The sequence below is a fragment of the Engraulis encrasicolus genome, chromosome 6 (assembly GCF_034702125.1).
Source record: "Engraulis encrasicolus isolate BLACKSEA-1 chromosome 6, IST_EnEncr_1.0, whole genome shotgun sequence".
Classification (NCBI taxonomy): domain Eukaryota; kingdom Metazoa; phylum Chordata; class Actinopteri; order Clupeiformes; family Engraulidae; genus Engraulis; species Engraulis encrasicolus.
Window position 1 is genome coordinate 56,217,947 of NC_085862.1, and position 14,028 is coordinate 56,231,974.

The window sequence follows — 14,028 nt, forward strand, 5'->3', positions numbered from 1 at the left end:
TGCACGCAAACACGAATGTAGATTATCCGTGTACGGGTCTCTTACTGTTGGAGCGGTCGGATAGTGCCGGGTCCAGGACTAGGTCTGACTTGTCCTGGGTCTTCTTGGCCATATCTATAGCCATGTTCAGGTCCTCTATCCACTTACTCATCTCCACCTTGGAGCTAGAGACACACATGAAGACAAAAAAAGACAAAAGTCAACTTTGAAGCCTGCATTTTCACCCAAAATAAAGGAATTTGGAGGAGAAAAATCCTGATTGAAGCAGACTTTTTAGATTTTTTAAAATCTTTTAATTCGGTTGTCCTGCTCTCAAGTCAGAGGTTTTGGATGTTTAGATTTTAACTTACTCCTTTGACACACATGAAGACATCAATCCAAACGTTGTGGGATCATTTACAGGTAGTTTAGGTACAGTATACACAAGAAGCTGAGAACAAGACAGGTGCTCTTGAACAACTGTTTTTGAATGTGCTTTTTCACTTCCATGCCTGTGTGTGTGTGTGTGTGTGTGTGTGTGTGTGTGTGGTGTGTGTGTGTGTCTGACCTGGCTGCCACTACGATGGTCCTCTGTGCTGAGTAGATGGTGAAGCAGTGGGGCACTGACCACTCATTCTCACTCTCCTCCACCTATAGAGAAGATGCACACAGACACACACACAGTTACTCATAGGTCACACACACACACACACACACACACACACACACACACACACACACACACACACACACACACACACACACACACACACACACACACACACACACACACACACACACACACACACACACACACACACACACACACACACACACACACACACACACACACACATACACAGACCACCTTAAAGGGGTATGCCACTATTTCGGGGCTTAATACAGTTAAAATCGTTGGCTGGGGTTTATAAAGGTGGTAAAGTGTCTTATTTTTCATGTTAAGCGTTGTCTTGCTTTAAAACAAGTTAAAAAAGGGGATTTGTCGCTAAGCTAGTGAAAGTCAATGGATCCGTGTAGCGTTGTAGTATGCTACACGGATCCATTGACTTTCACTAGCTTAGCCACATGCTCCCTCTTTTAACTTGTCTTAAAGCAAGGCAACGGCTTACATGAAAAATAAGACACTTTACCACCTTTATAAACCCCAGCCAACGATTTTAACTGTATTAAGCCCCAAAATAGTGGCATACCCCTTTAACACAAGGCATCATTGATGTGTATACTTCGACTCAAAATTCTAGTACTCTAGTATTAGTAACAGAATTCTAAAAAAGAAATGTAACAGTCAATCAAACCAACTACATATTCTAATTGGCAATTTAAACAATTTAATGACCCTAAAAAATAAAGACTCAGCACAAAAAAACATATTTGGATTGTTTGAAAAGGAAGGGAACGAAACAGGGTAAACTGGGCAAGAATTCTAAAGAATATGCATAGTTTCAAGTATCCCGTAGAGATGAATGGGAAACGCCATGGGCGGTTACTTCTCTTTGAAATATAATATTAGGGTCCCAAGTTAGTACGTATACGTCAATGCAAGGCACTCAACACATTCTAATTCACACACACATATATGAAACAACCACTTATGTACACAACACATTTGCGTGTACAGTAAACTGGGAAAGGAAAACAGTAATGGAGGAGTGTGTGAGTCCATACAAGATGTGTGTTCAATTCAGACTTCAGAATTCAGGCTCTATCCCATCACCACCTCTTCTACTGGTTTTTGCCCCTAACACTCAGTTTTGCGAGTGCATGGTGGTCGTGTCATGGCCTAATGATTAGGGCGCTGGTCTTAAGATCAGAGGGTTGCAGGTTCAGATACCCCCCTTACTTCTCCCTGCACGTCCATCTATGGCTGAAGTGCCCTTGAGCAAGGCACCTAACCCCATAATCCTCCACAGACTGTAACCAGTACCCTGTTTAATAACTTGGATAAAAGCGCCAGCTAAGTGCTAATGTGAGAGTGTAATGTGTCCCATACGTAACATCTCTTTAAACTATTTCTTGACATAGACACACTTCTTGAGATATGCTTTGCTCAGAGAGAGGGTGAGACTCCCACTATTAACAGAGTGTAAAATAATAGGACATGAAGAGTGAGTGGGGAGAATGGAAGGTAGGCATAAGTGTAGAGTTTATGTGCAAGTGTTGTGTCTGATATGAATACATATTGTTTTGTTTTGCAGTGCGCTGTAGTTTAGACAGCGTTTAAGGGCATTGAGGAGGGCTGAGGCGGAGGGTGGAGAGGGCATGAAGACATTAAGGTGGTATAGAGGGGAGTGGAGCAGAGTGGGGAGGAGAGGGCATGAAGAGCAAGAGGGAGCAGCAGCAGCAGCAACCTTGCAGGTGATGAGGGGAGGAGACAGAGGAGAGGAGAGGAGACAGAGGAGAGGAGAAAGAGGAGAGGAGAGGAGTGAAATGAGAGACTATGGGAGGAGGAGAGGCGATGACAGGTAAAAAGAGAGGAAAGAAGAGGGTAGAAGAGAGGAAAGAAGAGGGTAGAAGAGAGGAGAGAGAGGGCAGAGGAAGGGACAGGAGAATGAGAGAGAGAGGAGGAGAGAGAGAGGATGAGAGAGAGAGGAGAGAGAGAGAGAGAGAGAGAGAGAGAGAGAGAGAGAGAGAGAGAGAGGAGGAGAGAGAGAGGAGAGAGGCAGGGCAGATTATAGGGATGCCTGTGTGCCAAGACCTCTAATAGGCTGCTGCTATACATACACATGTACACTGTAGCTCTCAAAACATACATATGCTACACACACACACAAACACACCCCTCTCTCAGTACACACACACCCCTCTCTACAGGCTCCACGTCAGCTTGCAAATGGGAACTAATGCTCATACAAGGGAGAAGAGAGATCGAGTGAAAGCGTAAGAGTAAAAGAAAGAAAGAGTGAAAGAAAGAGTGAAAGAGTGAAAGAAAGAGTGAAAGAAAGAAAGAGTGAAAGAAAGAAAGAAAGACAGAAAGAAAGAAAGACAGAAAGAAAGAAAGAAAGAAAGAAAGAAAGAAAGAAAGAAAGAAAGAAAGAAAGAAAGAAAGAAAGAAAGAAAGAAAGAAAGAAAGAAAGAAAGAAAGAAAGAAAGGGAATTCAAACTAGTGTTATCAACAATGATGTCGTCTGTAGAGCGTGTTCTAGGCTTTGAGGACTGTGTGTGTGTGTGGTGGAGTAATTTTTTTGCAAGTGGGTTCAGGAGGTAGTTTGGATGATGTTGAGGTCTGGTGTGTTTGCACATGTGGGGATGGAGATGGAGATGGAGATGGGGATGGGGATGGGGGTTGTGGCAGAGAGGAAAGAATTTCTAATTCTCTTTGGTTGTAGGGAATAGTCTAGGGTTGGGGGTTGTAGGGAATAGTCTAGGGTTGGGGGTTGTAGGGAATAGTCTGGGGGTTGGGGTTGGTTATAGGGGATAGTCTGGGTCAGGGTCTGCTTCTGTGTGGCTACTCACCGGAGCGTCCAGCACAATGAGCTGCATTAGAGGCGAACAGAAGACACCAAACACACACACACACACACTTGCATTAGGACACCAGCCACCAACAGAGGGCGCCCTCTTCAACCAACACACAGTGCCATCACACCTCTACACACACACACACACACACACACACACACACACACACACACACACACACACACACACACACACACACACACACACACACACACACACACACACACACACACACACACACACACACACACACACACACACACACACACACACACGCGCGCGCACACACACACACACCTCCACACACGCTTCCACACTCACACTTCCCTCCCCTCTGGAATCCCCAGACCCCAAGCCAAACCAGCAGGTGTGTCTGCGCTCTCGGCTTGGCGACGATGCACATTTGGCCTCAGTGTCTTGAGGCATACAGTATGTGGACTCGGATGGTGTTGATGTACATTTGGCCTCGGACAGTGTTGATGCGAAATTGGCGCCTTGTGGCAGCCTCCAGAGCTGGTGTGTGAATGTGGGAATGTGTGTGTGTATGTGTATTTTGAAAACGCTTTGAGTGCAACAGTTGTGATACTGCACTATATAAATACCTACATGTTGTATTGTGTTGTATTGCATTGTATACTGTGTGTGGCCTCCAATGGTCTTGATGCATATGTGGCCTCGGACAGTGTTGCCGCATATTACATCACCTTGTTGACACATATTTGGCCTCTTGTGTGCTGTGTGCTCAGGCTGTTGAGTGATGATGATGATGATGATGATGATGCATGTTTGGCCTTACATATTTGGTCGGTCATGCGGCCTTGGTTGTTGGTTGACATTTGGCCCCCTATCACACTGTAAGCATCTTTGAGTGCCATGGAAATTGCTTTATAAAACAGATGGGCTATTTTCCCCAGAGTAAAATACCATCCCACCCATTAAGCAGACACACAGTAGACAGATGCTACCACAGTTATTTATATTTGAAGTAACACCCCATCCATATCACACTAGTGCGAAACAGATTTTTAAAATATTTTGGTAATCAATGCATTCTTTTCAGTAATGTGCAGGTGCTAATTTCCCTGTATTCACTTCCCTCCAGATACTCACGATCATGCCGTGCAGCGGTAGCTGCCCGTGAACTTTGAACTGGTTGGTTGCCGTGACGCCCTTGCTGGTGTAGAGGAGCATGTCGGAGAACTGGGGAGAGAAGGAAGGAGAAAAAAAGAAGAATGTAGTCTTCTGTACCTCGTGCTTCTATTACCTTACTTGTACATTATAGAACTTTAGTGTCGATCACAAGTTTAATCAACTGTGTAAACTACTTATTATTTACGGTCATATATTATGTGATGTATTAACAGTATTAATTCCTCATTTAAAGTACTTTATTGTGTGATGTTTTAACAGTATTATCTAGGGTAATTTACAGTACTTTCATGCGTATAACTTACCAGGAAGAACATCCTCTGCTGAAGTCCCTTCTTGGTGAGTTTGTACAGGCAGCCCTCACGAATGAACTCCTGGGAGAGACAACACACACATACACACACTTCATGACTTAGTACATACAAACAGCAGCAATATAGCTGGAGTATATGATGTTTTGTGTGAGCATTTTTCAGTTCATGAGGCAATGACATTCTCAATGCCAATGAGGTCTGTGTGTCTGTCTCTGTCTCTGTCTCTGTCTCTGTCTCTGTGTCTGTCTCTGTGTCTGTCTCTGTGTCTGTCTCTGTCTCTGTGTCTGTCTCTGTCTCTGTGTCTGTCTCTGTGTCTGTGTGTCTGTGTGTCTGTGTGTCTGTGTGTCTGTGTGTCTGTGTGTCTGTGTGTCTGTGTGTCTGTGTGTCTGTGCGCGCACACACACGTACCCTGCCGGGTGCGGTGAGGTTCTCAATGCCGATGAGGTCTCGCTGTAGCTCAGTCAGTTTTTGGAAGTTCTCCAGCCGGATCAGACTGCTCTGCAGCTGGGTCACGATCTCAGCCACCTCCTTCAGGGCCTCTGGAGAACATCAACACAGGAGAACATGCAAACATGAGAACATGGCAAACACACACACAGGCTGCCGCCACTGTCGAGCCCTGAACTGCTCTCAGTTGGTTCCACATCACACGCACGCACGCGCACGCGCACACACACACACACACACACACACACACACACGTTATTTAGATGGATCAGACTGCTGTGCACATATAAACACAAGAGTCTTTGCAGCACACCCAGAACACAAAAAATAGACAAAGAGAAGACGTGCACACGCACACACACACACACACACACGGTAAGGACAGACATAGAGGCAGACATGCTCAGGCTTGCATACACATGTCTATTTTCAAGCTGAAATATTCACACATGCATTGCATACACAAAATCCCACACTTGTTGACACCAAACATGGAGAAAGCACACAGTCTCCCTTCTCGTGCACTCTTGCACACATACACGCTACTGAATTAGCTGGGTGACTTCACGTCTACTGTTTGTTACTATTTAAAGGGTGCTACAGTAGTAAACACACACACGCACGCACGCACGCACACACACTTTTAGGAGTAGGGGTTACATATACCCTTCATCAACAGTCTGCCTGTACGTACTCCCCCACCCCCCACCACACACATACAAACACGTCTATTAACAGAAGTGCAACACTTCACCACGTAAACCGCAACCTCACCACTTTAAACACCAATAAATCACACCCTCCACAATCCTAAAACGCACGCAAACGCACACCCACGCACGCACGCACGCACAACAAAATGTCAGTAGGCTCATACGACTTCGATTTTTGTCGATCGATGTAGACAAATCATGTGAGGGAGAACTTGTTGTCACGATGTGGGTGTTATTAAATGCAGCGCATTTAAAGCCGGCCACAAATATGAACAAGACGATGAGCTCGCACCAGTTTGCTCTACTAACACACCACGTGTGAGGAGTGGGGGGACAGGCAGCGAGGAGGAGCTGAAGTGGGGACCTGCGCAAACTTGTGTAGAGGTGTAGAGGTGTAGAGGTGTAGAGGTGTGAGACAAGACTCCTATACACGCGTGAGTGAGTTGTTGACCAACCAGTTCGTGGGCGCGTGACCTCGGAGGCGGTCTGCAGACGAGCGTTGAAGGGGATAAGCAACTGCAGAGGTTGCAAGACCTGACTGCAGTCGCCTTCATCCCGCGATAGTTTGACACCATGTGACATGTCACCTTGTCGACGCAACATCACCGAAATGTTGAAGTTTGACAGGAAATCTAACCGTCATGCAACTTTTTTGAGCCAGAATGCATTGCTGTCTAAATACGCATGTAGCCGTTGCAGTATCTCGAATAAGCTTACTGTCTGCCTAATCCACACCACAAACATGCACATACCCACAACAACTTTACGGCCCAAAAAACAAACCCAACAACGAACAACCACCCAAATAAACACGTCATCCACCCACCCAAACATTGCTGGCCTATGACGGCAGGCAGGGCAGTCCGAGTCTGACCACTGTGTGCCTCACGGCTTACGCGAACCATCTGACCTTTGGCTGCCTTGCTCTGACTGATGTGACCCCTGTGTTGTGGCGGTCATGCTGCCCAGGTGTGTAAGGATGAGCCCTAAACCCTAACCTTTGCCCTCTGCCTTCTCTTACCCTTGCAGTCCAGCAGGTGTGTAGTGTTTAGTGCACGAGTCTCAACCCATTGCTCACCAAAGTCAAGCCCCCACACCTTGACCAACACGACAGCACATCCACCGCCGAACCTGTAACCCCCTAACTTGACCAAAGCTCTAAAATCTGTGACCCCATCCCCTCCTCAATCGCAACCAACTCCCCGCCCCACAACCCACTCACCCACTAGCCTCGAACTCTCCAACCTCTAACTCTCCAACGAACTCTCCCTCTTCTTCCCTCTAACCCTCATCCTCTGCAAGGTCCTGGGGACCCCCTCGAAAATGAGATATCCTATCTCAAGGGGCTTTCCCCCTAAACAAATAAATTGAATTAAAGTTCTTACCCTGGCAGTCCAGCAGGTCTCTGTGTTCGTGCGTGTAGTGTTTGCAGAGCCTCTCCAGGATGAGTTTGTAGTGCATGAGTCTCTGGATGGGCTTGAGGAGGAAGGTGTTGAGGGGCAGGTAGCAGACCTTCTGCAGCTCAAACTCCTTGTAGACCGCCTCCAGCTTCTTCAGACGCTTAGACGCCTTCTCCAGCTCCGTCAGCACCTCGTCATGCTTCTGGAGGTAGCTCACAAACTCCTAAAGACGAATGTAATCGTAATTAAATACGTACGACTTATAATTACAAGAATCATCATTATCAGGTCATTCTCAGGCTCAGTCAAAAGCTCATCTTGAGTGCTTTGGATTTAGTCTGTCCTACTATGAGGCCTTAAATGAAATATCCAGATGCACCCCTTCTATCTGGTGAAAAGATTTGAGCGTTCATTTTTCTTTTTGCCAAAACCTCATCTTGCTTCTGGAGGTAGTTCAAAAGGAGATAATTACTATCCTCCTACTCCCCTCATTATTCTCTAATCTCATCCTGCTTCTGGAGGCATCTCACAAACTGCCGAGACGATATCATGATCAAAACAGTTATTTTAATACGTCAGACTGGGCACAGTCAGCACCTTGTCAAGCTTCTGAAAACTAGCGCCGTTATTGAATAACAATTATAATTATGCAGCATCCTCATCATAAGGCTGGGCGCCATTCAGTCAGCACCTGCTCATACTTAGACATTGGGCCTCAGGGCTTAAGGGCCTAATGGATATTTTTAAGGGGCTTTCAATGCTTAATTCGGAGAGGACAGTCAGAGAGAGAGTGACAGGAAATGAGCAGGAGAGAGACAGGGGTGGGGGCAGTTATCAGGTAAAGACCTCTGGACAGAATGGACCCCAGGTCCCTGGCTTTACCATACGGTGCCTTAGCGGTTTCAGCCACGGTCAAGGCCAGACAGACTGTATATTAATAACTCACTGACTGCCATGGGCGGCTACAGATGTCATTGAAAGACTGGAAAGAGGCACAATCCACCCCCTGTTGACAGAAGATTGGGATCTGCAAGTTGACTTTGCGTTGTGCCCCACTCCCCATATCCATTATAAATCTGGCACAACCCACAGCCTCTCGTGGCTTATTGCTTACATTTTCTGTGGGTCTTGCAAAAACATCCAAAATGCTTTGCCACTGTTGAATTGTATGATTTGAAAATGGCATTTATTGAGTTAAAGTTCTCACCTTGAGGGCGCTCATATTCCTCAGCATGACGTCTCCAATGCGCTGGTAGTCTCCCTTCACATGGGCATTAGAGCGGCCCTCCCTGGACATGAACACACACAATGTCGAGACAGACTCTTCACACAACCACTTAATAGTAGATGGGTCAAAGACGTCCAAAAAGGAATTGTCATTCAGTGTAATGGATACCTTCTGCTGACTGTAACTGTAAGAAACATGACTCTTTCTATTTTATTTTTTTCCAGTGAATTCATGAAAGCCTCGGCTGTCATCCATTCAATTGAAACAATTTAAAAATCATGTTTCTTACAGTTACAGTCAACAGAAGGTATCCGTTACACTGAATGACAGTTCCTTTTTGGACGTCTTTGACCCAGATAGATACTCTTCTATCAGAAATGTCATGCCAGCCTCTGTCAGAAATACCATGCCAGCCTCTGGTATAGGGTGGGTTTATCTTGAGTGGTGGCATGGTCTATCAGTGCTGGGTGTTTGTACAAGAGAGTAGGCTTGTGCTGTGTTTCTTCTCTTACCAGAGAGCCAGCCTCTGGTCCACCTCTTTGAGGAAGCGTCTGTGGAACTCGTATATGGGGTCGATATTGGAGAAGAGCAGCGTCATCAGGCCATCTGGCATGGCATTCTCCTTAATCACCGCACTGCGGAACCACTGGGATACATACAGCAGCAGAGCAGAGGACACATCAACAAAGAGGACACACACACCAACCCACGCACACACAAATGGGGCACAACAGAGCAGAAAACTTGTCAACGAAGTGGACGGACACACACACAACACACACCACACACACCACACACACCACACACACACACACACACACACACACACACACACACACACACACACACACACACACACACACACACACACACACACACACCAGAGCTGAGAACATGTCAACTAAGAGGACAGACACTCACACGAACCATTAGGATACAACCGCAAAGCCGACAACACATCAACCAAGAGGAGACACGCACACGCACAAAATACAGGCCACAAGACTCTTGTGTACAACACAGACACAGACAGACACACACAGACACACACACACTTTTCCACACTCACCACGGTGATGACCTCCAGGTCCTTCAGGTAGGTTCTCTCCGTTGTCAGGATCTCTTTGGCTATGAAGTAGGCCTTATCAGTGGGGTAGCGCTGTGGAGGGCAAACACACACACAGTGGACGTAATGAGTCAGACTTCTGCAGACAGGGGAGGAAATACGCAAAAGCCCCTTTATTACATTCACACACACAGGTTTCAGAGTTGAATATGTCTGGGGAGTTGACATCCGCATCAGCATAATCCCATCCACAATTTAGTATACACACAGATGAAGTAGGCCTCATCAGGATTGACATGCAGCCCTATAATCCTATACTGTTAACAGAGAGAGAGAGAGAGAGAGAGAGAGAGAGAGAGAGAGAGAGAGAGAGAGAGAGAGAGAGAGAGAGAGAGAGAGAGAGAGAGAGAGAGAGAGAGAGAGAGAGAGAGAGAGCGTGAGAGAGAGAGAGAGAGAGCAAAAGTAGCATAGACCTACAGCAGGTCACAAGGTGGATAAGTGAGATTTAATGATGTGTTTTGTGACCGTGGAGCCGGAGCTTGGCACTTTGGTGTGGTATTCAGAGCCCCAGCTTGGTTGCCCAGAGGTCCAGGGCAACTCTACTCCCTTCACTAACTGTGTGTATATGTCCGTTGTGTGTGTCTGTTAGTGTCCCTACCTTCCTCCTGCCGTCCTCATCCTCCTCCAGGCCTGTCCTGCCTCCTCCGTCCCCCAGCACGGGGCTCTGCAGCGGGGAGGGCCCCTGGCCTGGCAGGCTCAGGGTGGACATCTGGAAGGACGGGGACATGCACATTGGACCAGACGAGCTGAACGGGGACAACTGGGGACTGTCCGTCACAGCAGAACCTGAGAGAGAGAAAGCGAGAGCGAGCGCGAGAGCGAGCGAGCGAGCGAGCGAGCGAGCGAGAGAGAGAGAGAGAGAGAGAGAGAGAGAGAGAGAGAGAGAGAGAGAGACAGAGACAGAGACAGAGACAGAAACAGAGAGACAGAGAAAAAGAGAAAGAGAAAGAGGAGAAAGAGAAAGAGAGAGATGCAAAGAGGTGGAAAGAGACAGGGAATGGAAAAGTACAACATCAAGAAACATGCTAAGAGAGGATGAAAGTACACATTGTGTACACATTGAGTCATGATCAAACACAAAACACACACACGCACAAACCCTCAGACCTAAAATGGCAATAATTAAATGGCTAAAGTTTGCGTGTTTCAAATCCATCAAAACAATGACCTCTGCTTCCAAGTAATGTTCTATACACTTCACAACATCAAACAACATTAAACATGAAACACACTATACATGTCAAGCATTATAAACCATAGGAGCAGTGAGTGGGGTTGGGGGATAAGGTGCAGTGGAGGTGAGGCGAAGGGGGGCATTTCAGCGATTCCTCAAAGAGGATTTAATGGCGCTCCTCTGCAGCATGTAAGCCCAGGGCACTGTACGGAGCGCAATGTTTACCCATCATACAGGAAAGAAAAGGCCACAGCAATCACAGCACTGCCTGCATGGGTTATGAGGAAAAGGTGCAGACATCCATGTCTGGGCACATGGTACAGTAGAGAGCGAGTGGAGAGAATGATCCAGAGACCCCTGAGCATGATTGCAGTGTAGATCTAACAACTCTTAGCATAGAGGTGGGGAAGTCCTCCGGAAGGCCACAGGGCAGAGGTCCGGAGACGTGGGTGCTGCCGGGTTGAGGAGCTGAGATCCAATTATGGATGCAGGGTAGAGTTGAAGACTGCAGGGCAGCGATCCACAGGTCCTGAAGGCTGTGTCTGTGCAAAACCTGTTAAAAGCCTCAAAATACTGGCTTGCTCAGGAAAAGGGGTGGAGATTAGCCAAACCCCGATTTCCCAAATTGAGACCATGCAAACCCAGATAAATCAAGCCCAAATAAGGCCAGAGTGGCCAATCCCAGAAGTCATGACACAAAAGAACCCATTCGATACCAGAAAGTCAGGTAACAAATTACCAAGAGAGGAAGAGTATAAATAATCAAAACAGAGAGGTAGAGAGACAGAGGTAACATCAAAGGCATTTGACAAACACCCATAATCCATTGATGAAAAAAATGTTGGTAAATAGCCATTGATTGAGCTAAACACTCTTTGGGTGGATTGCTCTCTGGGAGGTTTTGAGATGGTCATGTCTCACAAGCACCAGAAACTTCCACTGCCCCCGTTACCAGAACCCCACACCAGAAGCTCCCACCACCGACAACAGAACCTCCAACCTCCCCACCACCAGAACCCTCCAATCAATTTCCCCAAGAGCAGAACCCCCTCATCTCCCCACCACCAACCAGAACCCTTTATGATGCCATACCCAGCCCCCACAACCACCCACTTCCACAACCCGGCCCATAATCCACCGGTCTGTGTAGCTCCAATATTTGACAACTTCCTTCAATATTATGACAGAAACAAGCTCAGGGGGCTTAGCATGTGCACTCAGACAGACATGATGCCTTCACAGTGCATTTCACGCTCACACAGACTACAGGCTCGCAAGCGCTGGGGGATGTGGGGGCAAGAGATGACGGTTTGGGTGGTGGGTGGTGTGTGTGTGTGTGTGTGTGTGTGTGTGTGTGTGTGTGTGTGTGTGTGTGTGTGTGTGTGTGTGTGTGTGTGTGTGTGTAGAGAAGGGTGGGTAGGAGAGGAGGAGTGGTAAAGCGGCACTAGGGATAGGCATGAACGGCCATCCAGGTACTTTGCTCCTCAATGTGCGTTACGCCCCTTTATGGGTGAAAACAAACCGAATGTCTCATCAACTTACATGCTACATCGGCTAACCTAAATGAACACAGTACATGCTTCAGTCACAGCTGTTTGGCAATATTATTTGAACAGCCAGCAACACAACACGTTTTCTGCATGTTGCGCATGAACAACGCGTATCTACAGGTCCTTATGTTTCGTTTATTAAACCCCAACACCACCAATTGACTTGCATTGCCTGTTTTCCCTCACAAATGGGCGTAACGCACATGGACAACGTCACGCCGTTCATGAGTATAGTGTGTATGTATGTATGTGTATGAAGGGGGAGGTGACAGTGCCATGACAGTGGTGGTGGAGGTGACATGTTCCCAATGCTGCCGCAACGTTGATTTATGTACTGGGACAACTGATGTGAGTGAGTGAGTGTGCGTGAGAGTGAGAGAGTGTGTGCATGTGTTTTGACAGCCCATGTTGAACACAAAGCCCACTTAATAATTACAATCAAACTTCTGACAAGCAGCATCAATGTAAAGCTTAACAAATGAAATGGTCTCGGCTCACCCTTGTGTACAAGTCTTTGGGAAGGCGCACAGGCGACAGGAGAGCAGGAGCATGACATCATATGCCAGCAGATACAAGGCTTTCTTAATCGCTCCAGTGCAGGAGAGCTACAAGGAGGTTTCAATCCGTCCATTGCTGCTTTGGCAAATTCTCAATCAAACACTCGTGGTGGCATCCATTTCCACATCCATGTAATAAAAGGAAATTGTTCCGCTTAGGTGCCGTTTCCACGTAGCAGGATTTTTTAGCAGGGTATTTTTTTCTCCTGTTTAGGTGTAAACGCAACATGTGGATAAAAATAAATCCCCCATTGTAACCAATGCATTTCAGCCCCATAAATAGGATATTTTTTTCTCCTGCTTTTTATACCTGGATTTTAAATATCTGCTACGTGGAAACAGAAGGCCAAAACCAATACAAAACCAATGCAACCAGGAAAAAAATATATACACATATAAAAATATCCAGCTATGTGGAAACAGCACCTTAGTTAAATTGGTCTCCATACATCTCTTCACCATGTGAGCTCTGCAGACAGTGCTGCTCGTTGTCCCTGCTTGACTTTGTGCCACATGGCCAAATGGCCAGTCTATTTCTGATGTCCCCCTCCCCAAAAAGTTGGTGACTTGGGTTGACAAGTTGATGGCTTACAACAGGTGAGCTTCACCAAAACACATGGTTGTACTCTGTTTCCTGTCTTGTCTTTTGTCCCCTTTTGACCTCAAGTCAAATCAACTTGCTTGGTATTGACCAAAGAAACTCAAGAGAAAGAACAATCTCTTGGTGGGGAATGCATTGGCCACGGTGTAGTATGGGGGCGTTGCCTGAGGACACGAGTGGATGGAAAATTAACTCCCTTGCGCATGGTCATTGGTCAGTGGGTGCGATGGATGCCATTTTCGTACTCCCTTGCACATGGTCAGTGGGGGCGACACCATGATGGATAATTTGTGGCCAAGTAACGGCAGCT

At 46.7% G+C, this 14,028-nt stretch overlaps 1 protein-coding gene across 2 annotated transcripts in view; it reads right to left on the bottom strand.

Annotated features, from left to right (window-relative positions):
• farp2 (FERM, RhoGEF and pleckstrin domain protein 2) overlaps nucleotides 1–14,028 on the bottom strand; it is an 85,218-nt gene that overhangs the window by 8,247 nt on the left and 62,943 nt on the right. For both annotated transcript variants that reach the window (XM_063202010.1, XM_063202009.1), the window contains exons 14-23: nucleotides 10,435–10,622; nucleotides 9,780–9,869; nucleotides 9,223–9,356; nucleotides 8,690–8,771; nucleotides 7,468–7,705; nucleotides 5,331–5,461; nucleotides 4,914–4,982; nucleotides 4,570–4,659; nucleotides 548–630; nucleotides 46–164 (exon numbers count right to left, since the gene is read on the bottom strand). In XM_063202010.1, coding sequence (XP_063058080.1) covers nucleotides 46–164; nucleotides 548–630; nucleotides 4,570–4,659; nucleotides 4,914–4,982; nucleotides 5,331–5,461; nucleotides 7,468–7,705; nucleotides 8,690–8,771; nucleotides 9,223–9,356; nucleotides 9,780–9,869; nucleotides 10,435–10,622 — 1,224 coding nt within the window. The remainder of the gene's footprint in view (nucleotides 1–45; nucleotides 165–547; nucleotides 631–4,569; nucleotides 4,660–4,913; nucleotides 4,983–5,330; nucleotides 5,462–7,467; nucleotides 7,706–8,689; nucleotides 8,772–9,222; nucleotides 9,357–9,779; nucleotides 9,870–10,434; nucleotides 10,623–14,028) is intronic.